Source organism: Momordica charantia (genome assembly GCF_013281855.1).
Source record: "Momordica charantia cultivar OHB3-1 chromosome 8 unlocalized genomic scaffold, Mcharantia_2.0 BLBB01000008.1, whole genome shotgun sequence".
NCBI classification, from domain to species: Eukaryota; Viridiplantae; Streptophyta; class Magnoliopsida; order Cucurbitales; family Cucurbitaceae; genus Momordica; species Momordica charantia.
The window spans coordinates 6,345,768-6,361,218 of record NW_028275166.1 but is presented as its reverse complement, the minus strand read 5'-3'; the positions used below and the strand labels follow the sequence as shown (position 1 = coordinate 6,361,218).

The following is a 15,451-nucleotide window of genomic DNA, read 5'->3' as shown; positions in this document are numbered from 1 at the left end:
AGATCTCGAGAACTTCCTGTTCGACGTAGAACAGTACTTCAAGGCTACGGGGACAACGTCAGAAGAGATGAAAGTGACTTTGGCCACCATGCATCTTACTGATGATGCAAAGCTGTGGTGGAGATCTAAAGTCAACGACATTCAGAATGGTCGATGCACGATCAATAACTGGGATGATCTGAAGAAAGAATTGAGGGGTCAGTTCTTCCCCGATAATGTCGAGTTCATGGCTAGAAGGAAGCTACGTGAACTCCGACACACTGGAACGATCCGGGACTACGTGAAACAATTCTCTGCCGTAATGTTGGATATTCGCGACATGTCAGAGAAAGACAAGGTGTTCGTCTTTATCGAAGGATTGAAACCGTGGGCCCGAACCAAGCTGTATGAACAAAGGGTGCAAGACCTTGCCACCGCCATGGCCTCTGCCGAAAGATTGCTAGACTATAGCAGTGAACCATCCCACCCAAAAAAGAATGCTACAAACCCCATTGGGGGAAACAAGACGTTCAAACCCTTTACCCCAAAGAGTGGGGGAGCTGACAAGAGACCTCAAGGCCCAAATCCCGGTCCTTCCCGAGGACCCTATCCACAAAGTCAAAACGCTCAAAGGCCGATATCATGCTTCTTGTGCAAAGGTCCCCATCGGGTAGCTGAATGCCCACACCGAGCTGCCCTTACTGCCCTTCAAGCATCCGTTCAGTCGTGCAATGAACCTGAAGTTGGAACGGATTGTGAGAAGGAAGAAGACGAAGAAACACCTAGAATGGGGGCGTTAAAATTCCTATCTGCCATTCAAAAGAGGGTCAATGGACCCAAAGGAACGTCCGAAAAGGGGCTTATGTTCGTAGATGCTACGATCAATTGTAACCCTGCAAAGAGCACCATGGTGGATTCGGGTGCAACCCACAACTTCATATCAGAACAGGAAGCCCACCGACTGAAATTGACTATTGAGAAAGATACGGGTAAGATGAAGGCCGTCAACTCCGAAGCTCTACCCATTGTGGGAGTTTCTAAAAGAGTGACGTTGAAATTAGGGACGTGGACAGGCAGTGTCGATTTCGTAGTAGTTCGCATGGACGACTTCGACGTTGTACTGGGGATGGAATTCCTCATCGAACATAAAGTCATACCGATGCCTCTGGCCAAGTGTATGATTGTCACTAGTAATAGTCCCACTGTGGTCACAGCTAGCATCAAACAACCTGGTGGCATAAGAATGATATCCGCGTTACAGTTGAAGAAAGGCCTCAACCGGGAGGAACCTACCTTTATGGCCATTCCGATGGTCGAACAGCCGGTGGAGACAAGAGATGTCCCACCTGAAATTCAAGTTGTCATGAGAGAGTATGTTGACATAATGCCAGATAGTTTACCGAAGACCTTACCTCCTCGACGAGGGATTGACCACGAAATCGAGCTCATTCCAGGAGCTAAACCTCCAGCAAAGAATGCGTACCGGATGGCTCCACCGGAGTTAGCCGAACTCCGAAAACAGCTAGATGAGTTGTTAAACGCTGGGTTCATCCGCCCAGCTAAAGCTCCCTTCGGAGCCCCTGTGCGGTTTCAGAAAAAGAAAGACGGGACGTTGCGTCTGTGCATTGACTATAGAGCCCTCAACAAAGTCACGGTTCGCAACAAGTATCCCCTCCCAATCATAACCGACTTGTTTGATCAATTACATGGAGCTAAATACTTCACGAAATTGGATCTCAGGTCGGGCTACTACCAAGTGCGTATTGCAGAAGGTGACGAGCCTAAAACTACTTGTGTGACGAGGTATGGGGCTTTTGAATTCCTCGTGATGCCTTTCGGATTAACGAATGCCCCTGCCACGTTCTGTACTATGATGAATCAGGTCTTTCACGAATATCTCGATCAGTTTGTGGTAGTCTATCTAGACGATATAGTGGTATACAGTCCGACGCTGAAAGAACACCAGATCCATCTCAGGTTGGTCTTCGACAAACTAAGGCAGAATCAGCTATACGTAAAGAAGGAAAAGTGTGCGTTCGCACAGAAGCGGATCACGTTCCTTGGCCACGTGATCGAACAAGGGCAAATCAGTATGGACACAGATAAGGTAAAGGCGATCCAAGAATGGAGAGTCCCTACCTCTGTGACCGAGTTGCGCTCCTTTTTAGGGTTGGCCAACTACTATCGACGATTTATCGAAGGATTCTCAAGGAGAGCCACCCCAATGACAGAGTTACTGAAGAAAGGAATGACCTGGATGTGGTCGAGGGAAAGTCAGGACGCCTTCGAAGATCTAAAGGCGGCCATGATGAAAGGCCCAGTACTTGGGCTAGCCGACGTGACGAAGCCGTTTGAAGTAGAAACGGATGCTTCAGACTACGCGTTAGGTGGTGTCCTTCTCCAAGACGGTCACCCGATCGCTTACGAAAGTCGCAAGCTGAATAATGCGGAACGACGTTATACCGTATCAGAGAAAGAAATGCTAGCCGTGGTTCACTGCCTCAGGTCTTGGAGGCAGTACTTGTTGGGTTCATATTTTGTGGTAAAGACGGACAACAGTGCAATTTGCCACTTCTTCAATCAGCCTAAGCTAACATCCAAACAGGCCAGGTGGCAGGAATTGTTAGCCGAGTTTGATTTTAAGTTTGAACACAAAGCAGGAAAGTCCAACCAAGCTGCCGACGCTCTTAGCCGTAAAGGAGAACATGCGGCCCTGTGCATGTTAGCCCACATTCACGCCAGCAAAGTGGATGGGTCGATCCGTGACCTTATTAGAGAGTATCTTCAAAGAGACCCCTCCGCCCGAACTGTGGTCGAGCTGGTTAAGACCGGGAAGACCCGCCAGTTCTGGGTTGAAGGGGACCTATTATTTACAAGAGGAAACAGACTGTACGTGCCAAAAATGGGAGACCTGAGAAAGAAGCTCCTACATGAGTGTCACGATACACTATGGGCTGGTCACCCGGGGTGGCAACGGACTTGCGCCTTGCTGAAAAAGGGGTACTTTTGGCCAAATATGCGGGAAGATGTGATGCAATACACGAAGACCTGTCTTATCTGTCAGCAAGATAAGGTAGAAAGGACTAAAATAGCAGGGTTGCTTGAACCCCTACCAACTCCTACGAGACCATGGGAGAGTGTGTCGCTCGACTTCATCTCTCACTTGCCCAAGGTAGGAGAACATGAAGCCATTCTTGTCGTTATCGATCGATTTTCCAAATATGCAACTTTCATTCCGACTCCCAAGACGTGTTCCGCCGAGCTGACAGCGCAACTGTTCTTCAAACATATAGTAAAGCTATGGGGAGTTCCGACGAACATCGTTAGCGACAGGGATGGCCGATTTACTGGAACCTTCTGGACGGAACTTTTTTCTATTCTGGGTTCAAGCTTGAACATTTCCTCGAGTTATCACCCACAGACTGATGGTCAGACAGAGAGATTCAACAGCATGCTTGAGGAATACCTGCGTCACTTCATCGATGCCAGACAAAAGAACTGGGTCCAGCTGTTAGATGTGGCTCAATTCTGTTTTAACGGCCAGACAAGTTCCTCAACAGGAAAGAGCCCCTTTGAGATTGTGTGCGGAAGACAGCCGTCTATGCCACATATTCTTGACCACCCGTATGCGGGGAAAAGCCCTCAAGCCCACAACTTCACAAAGGAATGGAAGCAGACGACAGAAATTGCTCGAGCATATTTGGAAAAAGCTTCCAAGCATATGAAGAAATGGGCCGACCGCAAGAGACGCCCTCTCGAATTTCGAGTAGGCGACAAAGTTCTTATCAAGTTGAGGCCAGAACAGATCCGTTTCCGAGGACGCAAAGACCAGAGACTCGTGAGAAAGTACGAGGGACCCGTGGAAGTCGTTAAGAAGGTGGGGAGTGTCTCGTATAAGGTGGCGTTACCAGCTTGGATGAAGATTCACCCGGTGATCCACGTGAGCAATTTAAAACCTTACCACCCCGACCTTGAGGATGACGAACGCAATACTGCTGTGCGGCCCGCCATCGACTTCAAACAGAAGGAAGACAAAGAAGCAGAAGAGATCCTTGCAGAGAGAACCAGAAAGGTGGGGAGACCCGTTCGAAAAGTTCGAGAATTCCTCGTCAAATGGAAGGACCTACCTGATGCAGAGACCAGCTGGGAACGAGAAGAAGACCTTGAAGCCTGGAAGACGAAGATCGAGGACTTCAAGCTGCAGCAGTTGACAGGGACGTCAACCGTTTAAGTGGGGGAGAATGTTGTGGGCATGCTTGTCCAGGGTGTGTTACCCATGGCCGCATGTCCAAACCATCCTCACCACTCGCTTTCCTTTCATGTCTTTAAAGCTTTCTAGTGTAATTTTCTTGTATCGGGTTTTTGGGGTTGTAGGTGGATTTTGGCCGAGCGGCTTTGGAACTAGGTGTGTATTAGTAAGATATGTAAGCACGCCAAATTTCAAGCCAATCGGAGTTCACACGGGCCCTGTAGGCCACCGAGTGACTCCTCGCCACTTAGGACGTCTACACCTGCCACACCAAAAATGCCTTATAATGTACCTTAGGGGGGACCAAGTAGTCATCAAACCTCCCCCCGACCAAGTGTTGTATACTTTCTTGCAATCAAAGCTTTCTTGCATCCAATGTCTACAATGCTTGTTTTAAAGATGTTTTCAACTGTTTTTCTCTCTCACGTTTTCTAAAACCAATTTTCTCCTAAAACGTGAGCGGAGGCTAGACCGACGACCGAGATTGACCGCAACTTACAGTTTTTTCTGGCTGACTTGCTCGTTTGAGCTAGAGCAAGTGCCGCACAATCGCTCGAGCTGCTTTAAAAAGGTGCGATTGTGACACGTGGCTCGCCTACCAAAATGTTCTCTCATATTTAGTTGTTCTGTTCTGCCTAGTGCCAAGGATATTATATTTCATCACAAGTCCTCAGCTCGAGGTCTTATATAATTTTTTCCCCATTGTGATAGTATTTGATTGAATTTCCTCTTTTGTTGTTTCGAAGGGATTTTTTTTGGCTAATAAATATTCTTATATTTACGAGTTTAAGGCTATCAATGATAGGCTAAATATGTAGTTTTGTCTAGCATTTGTGTGTGGGTTTTATTATTATTATTATTATTTTCTTTCACTTAGTTTAGTTCATAAATTTAAAGTAGGGACCCAGCTAAGCATATCTCAGTTTAGAAGAGTAAAAAGAAAAAAAAAATGCTTCAAGTCATCGGGAGAATAAAACTTTAAAAAAATTTTCACTCTACGATGACTCTTTTATTTCTTTATATTTATATCAATTCACCTAGTGTTATATTGTATAAGTTTATTAGAGGAACTAATTGGAAAATGTTAGAACAGTGAAACCTTTTACACGATAAGGAGGGAAATAAAAAAAAAATGCCCAAACATTACAGACTAAACATATATTCAACCTAATAATAATTTTCAACTTACTTTAAAAAATATGATTTATTTTTAAAAAGTAATTCATCAACGTTGATATATTATCCATATTTTTTTATTAATATTACTATAAAAATGAGACATTTTTGTCGAGATTATCATTAAAACTTTGTCCCACTAATATTTATTGAAAAGAAGAAAAAAAGCAATGTGTATTATTAATCAATCAAACTCAAAAACTTAAATTCAGGAAATGAGATTACACACATTTCTGGTGTACCGGATAGAATGTAAGAAAGGTCCATTTAAATTTGGAAGTATCCCAATTGTGGAAAATTTGGCTTGTTCAACTAGAAATTAATTATCCATCGCGCATGGAAGCTCGGAAGCTCCTCAGAGAGTTGGCTGAATGAGCACGTCAATAACCCATCGTTTCCCCATCTATTCCTCTGATTGAGAGCTCTTATCATCTGCGAATTCTTTGACCGATTTTCCCGCCTTTCAGTTTCCATCACTCTCTCGCAGCGACTGAGGCTGATTCCAGGTTTCTCATGGCAGAAAATCCATCTGGGTTTGACCCTGATCGTGTTCTTGCACACAAATTTCCGGAGGTATGGATTTTTTTGATTCATTCATCTTCTTGTGTTTGCGTTTCGTGCGCTTTCTTACTCTCTCCTTATTTTATAACCGAACCAGCTTTCATTAAGATCAAATTAAATTATAGACGAAGTTTTAATCAAGTATTGACATAGAGACTGTAAAATATTCGTAAAAGAGAAACCCACATTTTGTTGATTAGGAAAGAGAGGAACCCGAAGAATTGGGATCAAAGGTAAAGAATTGTAAATCTCTAGGATCTCGACCGGTTTAGATTTGTTATTGAGTTTGAGTTCGTTTTTTATCTTTGCACTCCGGGAGGCCTACAAGTGACAAATTTTGGGGGGAACGTAGTATTGACGTTCTTCTATAGTTATGTAACAAGTGTTGTACTGAAGAAAGCAGGGGAGGGTTCTTTGGTGACAATACTTTGTAAGCCTATTTCTCTTCTGTTAATGGAACAAATACACTGTGGACACAAGCTTTACGGAGGAGCCACTTTTTCTTCCAATTTCTTAACTTGGCTATAGATTTTTGTTAGAATTATTCTTTAGGGTTCTCGCCTAAGCTTTACTGCTAAGCCCCTTTAACGATGTGGCGTTCCTCCTTCTCTATGACATGTGGACACATATCAAAATTTGAGATTAAATTGTTAATTTTAAGTAAAGAACATCAAACTTTGTTTTCTTAAGCATGTGTTGTATTAAGATAATTGGTTTTATATTTTATTTCTTATTAAGTGTTGAATTATTTTAAAAATGACTATTAGGTTTTCATTTTTTTCAAAACCTTTATGAGGCATTGCTTTATCATGAATGTGTAATTGTTTTCTTCAATTTCTTGATGATGTTGAATGTGTTTACACTTATTTGACATTAGCTTTGGGATGTTGACGTCAGCTGGTATATTTACCAAGTTCTGATCGATCATAATTTTATAGGTGCTGTCTTTTAAAGTTTGGTTAGTTAGCTCCATGCATACAATTTTTTTTTTCCTTTTTTGCAAATTTTAAATTTGAAGTAAGTTAATAGCTGAGGCCATCAACCTGTATGTATAGGTTGGAGGAAAAAATTTACTACTGTTCACAAGAAGTTTTGATCTTCTTTCTATTAGCTGTTTAGAGATTGATTTGTTCTAATTTATTTTTTCTGCAGACAACATCAAACTATAGTGAAAGGTAAATCCTCATACACTGAGCTTCTGCATTCAACCTTTTTTACTTGAGGGAGGCTGGTGTTTCTGTCAATTAGTGTATATATTGCTGTTGATTGACAGAGATGTTGCACTCTATGCTCTGGGTATTGGAGCATGTTGCCGGGAAGCCGTGGATGCTGATGAGCTGAAATATGTTTACGATGAAAATGGGCAAGAATACATCGAGGTGATTTGTTTAGTATTTTGTAAAAAGTATATATTAGAAGGGCAGAGCATGTTGGATTTTGAAGTTGAGATTCTCATTTTCTTCTAGTTAAGGAATTTTCAGTTGTAGTTCATTCTGATTTTCCCCTTAATATATAACTATATTTCCTTGTTTCAATCTGTTCTTTCGCTCTCGTTTTCCAAGAGGTCCGAGAGTGGAGGTGATGAACCAATTAATATAGTTCCAGAAGAAATGCATTATCATGATTTTTGGGAAAGTCAGATTCGCTCCTTGTGTTTGTTGTGTTTTCTTGTTAGTCCCAATGCATCATATGTCACTTCCATTCTTTTTGTTAGCACCCATTTTTGGGAAACCTAATCACTCTGGTTTCAAAACGACAGGAACTATTATATTCATTTATCCAAAGAAAATAAACACCAAGGGTAATTGGAGAGGCCCTGGCCCCTAGTAGCTCTCTCAAGTACATCCAGTTCTCCACAAATAGATTCCCCATTTATTTACATTCCATTGTACCAATTTTTTCCTTCTTTCTGTGATTCCCTTCAAAGTATTTGAGGCCGGTCACAGGTCAGCCTCACTTGTCTCCCCTACTTCTCCTCTCATTCCATGATCAATCAGTCTTTCCCCATTTGCCAGAACAGAATCCCTTGCCCCATCAGGTTCTGTTTCCTTTTATGTATCTTCTTAATAATTGGCTCAATCCTTCTGGATGCATGGCGATGTTTCTTTTCATTGTTGGAATCTTCTGTGCCTCCTCAAAACAACTCGTCATTTGTAATCCAATATTTCCCTGTGATTCTTTATCTTCTTCCCTCTCCGCATACTCAAGATAGAGAGATACCAACTAATAAGCCTTTGATCTTGAGGAAGGTAATAGACGCCTTATCTGCGAAGCTATGATTGGATTATTCAATGGATTGAATAGAGTTTTAGGATATACACTTTTATACTAAATGGAGGAAAAGAAAATACACATTTATCTTTATTTAGAGAAGGCTTGTTCTTTCCCTTACTCTTCACTCACTAACATACCTCTTCCTACTTATGCCACTCATTAAATGTTCTCTAACAACCTCACCCAAGGGACTTCCTAGTTCCTTCTATTTGTGAAATGTACTAGAGGACAATTCACCCTATCAGGAGTAGGGATGAACTTTCTAGATGAAATGTATTAATACCGAGGAATGGAATCATGGGCTGCTTGTAGTTTAGAATTTTTACTTATAATTTTTCTTTCCATAGGTTTTACCAACTTTTGCTGCTCTGTTTACGCTTGGAACTATGGAAAGGGGTCTGGACTTGCCAGGGCTGTCGTAAGTATACATTTAAGAATCTTGTGAGGTTTTTTTGTGAGCAAATAAAAATCTAATCTCTCTTTTTTTAATTATTAAAGCTGTTCTATTATATTTTCTTTTCTTGTCTCTGCCATTAGGTATGACCCGAAACTTTTACTTCATGGCCAGCAATACATAGAATTGTACAAGCCACTACCATCAAGTGGAAATGTGAGGCTTCGTACTGGATCTATGTATATTATCATCTATTAATTCCCAGATCAGTTTTTCTATTTGCATTCTTGAATGCTGAAATACTTTATTTTATGGGTTTTCACCTGCACAGTTGGATAATAAAGTCTCTCTTGCTGGACTGCACGACAAAGGTTTGCATTTCTTAGACTGGATATTATTTGATTTCTATTGCATATAGCTGGATGAAATTATGAAAAGTGAAGTTCAATCTAAGAGGGTTTATTGGAGAGAGAATCTATTAAATGTAAACCTCTTCTGTGAAGTGTCATTTAAATATCCATACCATTATCATTTTCAGGAAAAGCAGCTATCCTTGAGATTGAAACCAAAAGTTATGAAAAAAATTCTGGACAACTATTATGCATGAATCGGTAAGCAGTTTTTATTTCTAATAAAGCGTTTCAGGTGGTTATGCGAGGGAATGACTATGGATGGATTTGCAGGACAACTCTTTTTCTGCGAGGTGCTGGCGGATTCTCAAACTCTTCTCATCCTTACTCCTACACAAACTACCGGAAAGATCAAGAATCAGTAGGAAGAATTCCAAAAACACAGCCATTTGCTGTGTATAAGGATTGCACTCGACCATCTCAGGCAAGTTTTATTTTACTTTTATTATACTAAGGTACTATTAATAATATTCCTATACTTCAATCTTGTTGTAGCATTAGTATAACTTACTCTGCTTGTGATTTTTATCTGCAGGCATTATTGTATAGGTTATCAGGTGACTATAACCCGCTTCATTCCGATCCTATGATTGCGAAAATTGCAGGGTTTGTATCTCACTCACATCTTATTTGCTGCTTTATGTTTTCTTAGTTTGCTTTAGTTGATCTAGTGAGACCAATATTTTCTATGTTTTTGGTTGCCTGTGTGATAGAACCCAAACAAGAACTATATTGAGATGTAAAAAGATATAAGAACTACAATACCTATCAAGTAATTCGAGGTACTTGGACCCTCCCCTCTCTTGAGTATTCTATTTCTAACTCAAGCCAAAACCATACTCACTAATTGGATACCTTCATTCTTACACCCCATTCTATTTATAACAACTCTTCCTAACAACTTCCTTATCTAATTACTAAGGTACCCTCAATGCCCTAATAATATACCTAATTATCCTCAGGCCCATTCCTATCACTGTGTTTGGATAATTTGAATCCTCGTGGTTTTATATGTTCGATAATCTCATTTAAACCTAGCAGAAGTATGTAACACATCCTTACATCGTAAATGCTCAATAAAACTGGTTAGATCCTTGCCTTAATGTATGATGAGAGTACAGGATACCTTTAACTGAGTTACAACTATCTAGACTATGGGGACAGTAGTGATGATTTAAATTTTGATGCCATATTGATCACTGCATGTCGTATTGAATAAACTTAACTGTTCATGAATAATGTTAGGACTGGAGTTCTGTTTCCCTTTGAAAGATTGAAGTTCTTCAATTTCTCAATTATCTTCAACTTTTTATTCATATTATTGTCCAAAATTCCACCTCTGGATTGCCTCCAACGGTATGGCCAAATATGCAATGGGTTAAAGCACTTGTAGTAGCCATCCATGATATCCATTCTTTCCATAATGATATTAATTTTGCAAGCAGCAGTTTTCTCCATATTCTCCTTCAAACCTGATGTCACCTTGGAAATCCTAGCCCACCTTAAAGTTCCATTGTATCATCCACAACAAATGAGTTATATGAACGTTCACCTTCCTATACGAAACGCCTCCCTAGTTCCTCCTGCTCTCCATTAATTAACAAACGGCTTAAGACATCACTCGCTATCCCACGGGCTATTGATATTTGGTTTTTGTAGATGTATAGGGGCAATGGTTAACATTATAGTATTTGAACCAACTTTTGGATGTCCCAGTGCAATCTTATAACCATAAAATCTTCTTCAATTGCAATGTCATAGGTTCTCGAAACCAATACTCCATGGATTGTGTACATTGGGATTTGCTGTGCGGGCTGTAATTAAATGCATTTGTAAAGGAGACTCGAGAAAAGTAAAATGTTTATCAGGGAAGTTTCTTCTGCATGTCTACCCAGGTGAAACTTTGGTCACGGAGATGTGGCTTGACGGGTCCAGGTATGGTTTTGTTTCCTTCCTTTTCATAAGATCTCAACTTTCAAGTCTTATGGAGTAAAATGTTGTAGAAGTAGTATTTCTAAGTGAAATTCTTATTCTACAAGCACTTTTTGAAAAAAAAAAACTGATTTGATTGCTCTTCTAGTACAGGCACTTTGAAAATACTTTTTAGTAATGTGTGTTTGGAATGGGTTCTTAGAGAAAAGTGTTCTTAATTTTAGCGGAAGTAATAAATTTAGTGGTATTTAGAGGTGTGTTTGGATGGTATTTGAGAAAAATGGTAACTTTCTATATAAACAAACATTCAGTTCTTCACAGCAGGCTTTGAAAAGCGCTTTTAATTAGTTAAAAGTGACAAACTTTTTGTTAATACTTAAGTATAGATCAGTCAGCATTCATTCATTCATCTTCTTAATTACCACCACTAAAAATTTGTCGTCTTATTTTCTTTTTTTTTGAAAAATAGAAAAAATATCTTCCATTCTACATTCCTCTCTCTTGTCAAAAGTTTGACAGTGATCAGTAAAGGATGGGTGCTGATCAATTTTAGATTTTTTCACTTTTAAGCATGCTTTTAAATGCGAGGATAAATTTGAAAAGTAAATTAGTTAAAACTTGGTTTAGAAGAGGCCAAATTCAGTGTAAATACATGAAACTAATGTGAGAAGTGTGGATATGTAATGTAGGGTAATTTATCAGACAAAGGTGAAGGAGCGAGACCGGAGTGTGTTGTCTGGCTACGTGGATCTCCATCATGCAACTTCGTCACTGTAAATTTATTTTCATCTTATAATAATAAATCTACTTTTTTTATATTATATTATATGTTGAAAATAAATAAGTTGACCCCTTGTTATTCTGTTTTAGAGTCATTGGAATAAAGTTCCTTAACGCATGTACTAATGCAGTGAATGGATTCATTAATTTGCTTCTGAATTTTCTTCAATTTGATTCTCTATGGTTATGATTGAAACTACTTTAGTAATTATTTTCCTTGTTTTCAAAATTAGTTTTCTGTCTGTTTATATTATTTATTGACACCCATTTATTTTTTCTTCCCTACATTTCCTTTCAAATTCCCTGGTATTCTTTTCAACTTTTCTTTGAAGTTGTGATAAATTGTTGGTTAACTCCAATTTGTTTGTGGTTACTGGTTGTCCCTAGGGATTCCTATATATTACTTATCTTCTTAATAATGAGGAATCAATTGACATTTGCAAAACAAATCGTTTTCTTTTTTTTTTCCCCTTAATAACTTCATGATATTTATATATGCATGATGGTGAATGCATGCAATATATATTAGGGATGTGTTGAAGAAATGAGATTTTTTTTTGAGGGATAAAGAAATGAGATTTAAGAGAGATGGGGAATATGTTTGGGAGAAAATAGATCACTTTGTTCTTGCTTAGTTAATTTTGAACAACTGATATATAAATGTTATGATTGATTAGATTAAAGAGCAGAAACCCATAAATGTTTTTAATACACTACCTCATTCTTTAGCCATCAACATTTGATTAGAAGATTAATGTTGCTTTGACAAATGTCATACTGGTACAAGTTTGAACTTATTTTTTGTTGACCATACTTTGAACTTCGAAGTAGGAACAAGAAACGTTTAATCCTTCTTCATCAGCAATGGTCTCTCACTTGGGCTCTATTAGCTATTGAAGTTGGGTGAGCTCAACTGGATAGCCATTATAGAGCATGAGAATCGAGAACTATGAAGAAAAATATAGTTGACAACAAAAGATGAGTTGGACTAACATCGATAATGTGAGTATGAGCTACAGAGGAAGTGATCAATGGAAAAATCTCACCATCTACTCCACAGTCTAGTGCTCGAAAGACCAAAATGTTATTGCGAGCATTCTACATGTTGGTAGAGATGCAATGAATTGTGAGTACAACTTTAGGGGCACTCCACTATCATGATTTAACTAGTTGAAGAGTTGTACGTTTAATGACTATGTCAAACTCATGCTGAAGTTTTACTTTTGTGATTTTTGCGACTAGAAAACAAACAAATAAAACTTGTGAAATCTATCATATTTTGCAAATGGAGCGAAATTAGACATTGAAGAATTATTTCAAACATTTCAATCTAATCCAACAAAAAATAGTTTAGCGTAGGATGGTTGTATAACTGCTGACGTGAGATGGATGAGTAGTATATCTTTTAACAAAAATTTCCTATTTCCTTCTCTTCATCTTTCTCTCCTCCGAAATCTGTTACTCTTCACTTTCCATCTCTTCCATCCTCCTACTTCTCGAAACGTGACCCCTCTAGTTGTTCTTAGACATCTATTGGACAATTTACCATCAGGATCCAACAAGGAATTTCAACAAACCATATAGCTTCTAATAATTCATTATGCAAGGTTTTTTGGGAGGTGGGAAGGGGTAAAACTCGATTGTGGATGAATTATGAAAAAGGAAGATACTTGACTCCTCATTAGTGAAGAACAACTTTGTCTTTACCACTATTTAACAACTCATCATTTTTTAAAACACCTTTACGTTTTTACATTTCTCTCTCTTAGTTGTCAAATATTTAATCGTGGTACGAACAATGTTGTTTCTTACTAGTTACTAGTGAGGAGCCAAGTAGTTTCCTCCACGGAACCTAATACCAATTTAAGTGATAAATTAACCACCGTCATGTCTTTTGCTAGTGATTCTTGCAATTCATCTCCTTCACCAAGCAATGAAAGCATATCTTCATTCTAGCTTCCATAAGAATATCATATGATCACGAACCCAAACAGTTTTTTTTCTTTTACTTGGTTTTGAGGTCGATGTACCATTCAATTGGATTACAGTTCGAAGAATGGAGGAGAAGAGATAGAAAGAGAGAGAAAGAGAAAGAAAACAATTTTTTGAAAAAAAAAAATGGTTAAAAATAATGCAACTCACCAATGTCAGCATTCCAGTTTGACTTTAAGTATCAAAAGTATATTTTACCAAATTTCAAATGTTTCAATCTAGTGGAGCTTAAAAGACAAACCTCCTTAATTGGTTTGCAAAGAACAATCTACGAGATTGTAGACCAATTGAGAGATATAAATTGTGTGAATAAACACAATCAATTCTAAGAACTGCACAAAAGCAAGTTTGAGAAACCTAGAATCAAATCACATTGGTGAAACCAAATGGTACAAATGTGCAAGATTTGAAAGCAAAAACGTTAACAATCGAGCAACTTAACTCGTAGACGAAGAACAAGACGACCTTAGCTGTGTCGTATTGTGAGATTACCCTATATTCAATACACATAGGAAGACTACTCAAGAAGGTCAGGTAAAGGAAGACCCTCTACTAAAGTTGATGAGCTGATTTTTGGGTACAAATATCCACCTACACCCTGATCCTTGGCAATTCAAGGCCCCTTGAGATGAAAGCAATATCATCTTCACTTCCATTAGGAGGTTAAAGTATCTAAAAGCATTTAGATGCATAAAAAATCTCTTTTGGGGGTGGCAATAAGGAATTATTCCTCAACCATAGCCACTAATAATGCAAAGAGGGTAGCTTAACACAACTATTTACCAAAGCCTAAGCTCACGAGCCAAGTCGAGTCGAGCGGAGCCAACTCTCAATCAAGTTTAGTTCACTAAGTTTGGGCTTTGTCCAAATACACATGATTGACTCAACAAGAACCATTAATATTGCCTCAATATATCTAACTCAACAACCACCAAACTTGGAGACTTTTCAAACTAATTAAGTTGAGTCATTTCCCTAATCAACTAGTTTACACAGGTTAGTTATAATCATCGAGGTCACACCCAAGGTGCAAAGTTGATCATCAATTAGATAGAAGAAAAAGATTAACCAGATCATTAATGAGGAAGTAAAACCCCTTAATTTGAAGCTAGCTTTTGTTACTACATTTTTTTTTCACGAACTAGGCTTGAATAAGTTATCATCCCTCCACAGATAATTATTATCATCAAGCATTCAAATCTCAAGTTTTTAACTATCAAATATTTAATATCTATACTCATGAAACAAAACCCACGATATAGACCGAGGTTAAGTATCTTGACTAGTTACAAATTGTTGGAAATAATAATGGGAAATTGAAGTCCATAGACTTTACTGGCTTGAACAAGACATTCACTCCTAAACTGATTTTTATTTTCCATTACCAAAGATGAACCAAAGTAGTAGGTATGACTTATAAGTTGCTGAATTCTATGGATGCCTTCACATGCTAGAACCACATTTCCATAGACCTAAGTTGACCAATAATAAACTGAAAATGGAAAATAGAAAATGAAATAAATAAATTAAGATAGATAAGATATAAAGAAAAAAGATGATATAAAATTTCTATTAGGCTCCAACACCAAAAATTTGATAGTTATTTTGTAAATGTACAAGCCAATACAAATAAAAAACTGATAGTGTTATATAAATATTGTAAACTTACTAATAATTAAAAGATATGATAAGGAAAGAAATAAA

The 15,451-nt window shown here is 38.5% G+C and overlaps 1 protein-coding gene across 1 annotated transcript; it reads left to right on the top strand.

Moving 5' to 3' along the window:
- Positions 1–5,686: 5,686 nt before the first annotated feature.
- Positions 5,687–11,924, top strand: ECH2 (enoyl-CoA hydratase 2). The gene is made up of 11 exons (XM_022288665.2): positions 5,687–5,977; positions 7,118–7,140; positions 7,239–7,344; positions 8,587–8,657; positions 8,777–8,849; positions 8,965–9,004; positions 9,172–9,244; positions 9,317–9,467; positions 9,579–9,649; positions 10,805–10,978; positions 11,665–11,924. Exons 1-11 carry the CDS (start codon positions 5,918–5,920, stop codon positions 11,750–11,752), a joined length of 930 nt encoding a protein of 309 aa, XP_022144357.1. The 5' UTR covers positions 5,687–5,917; the 3' UTR covers positions 11,753–11,924.
- Positions 11,925–15,451: the final 3,527 nt, after the last annotated feature.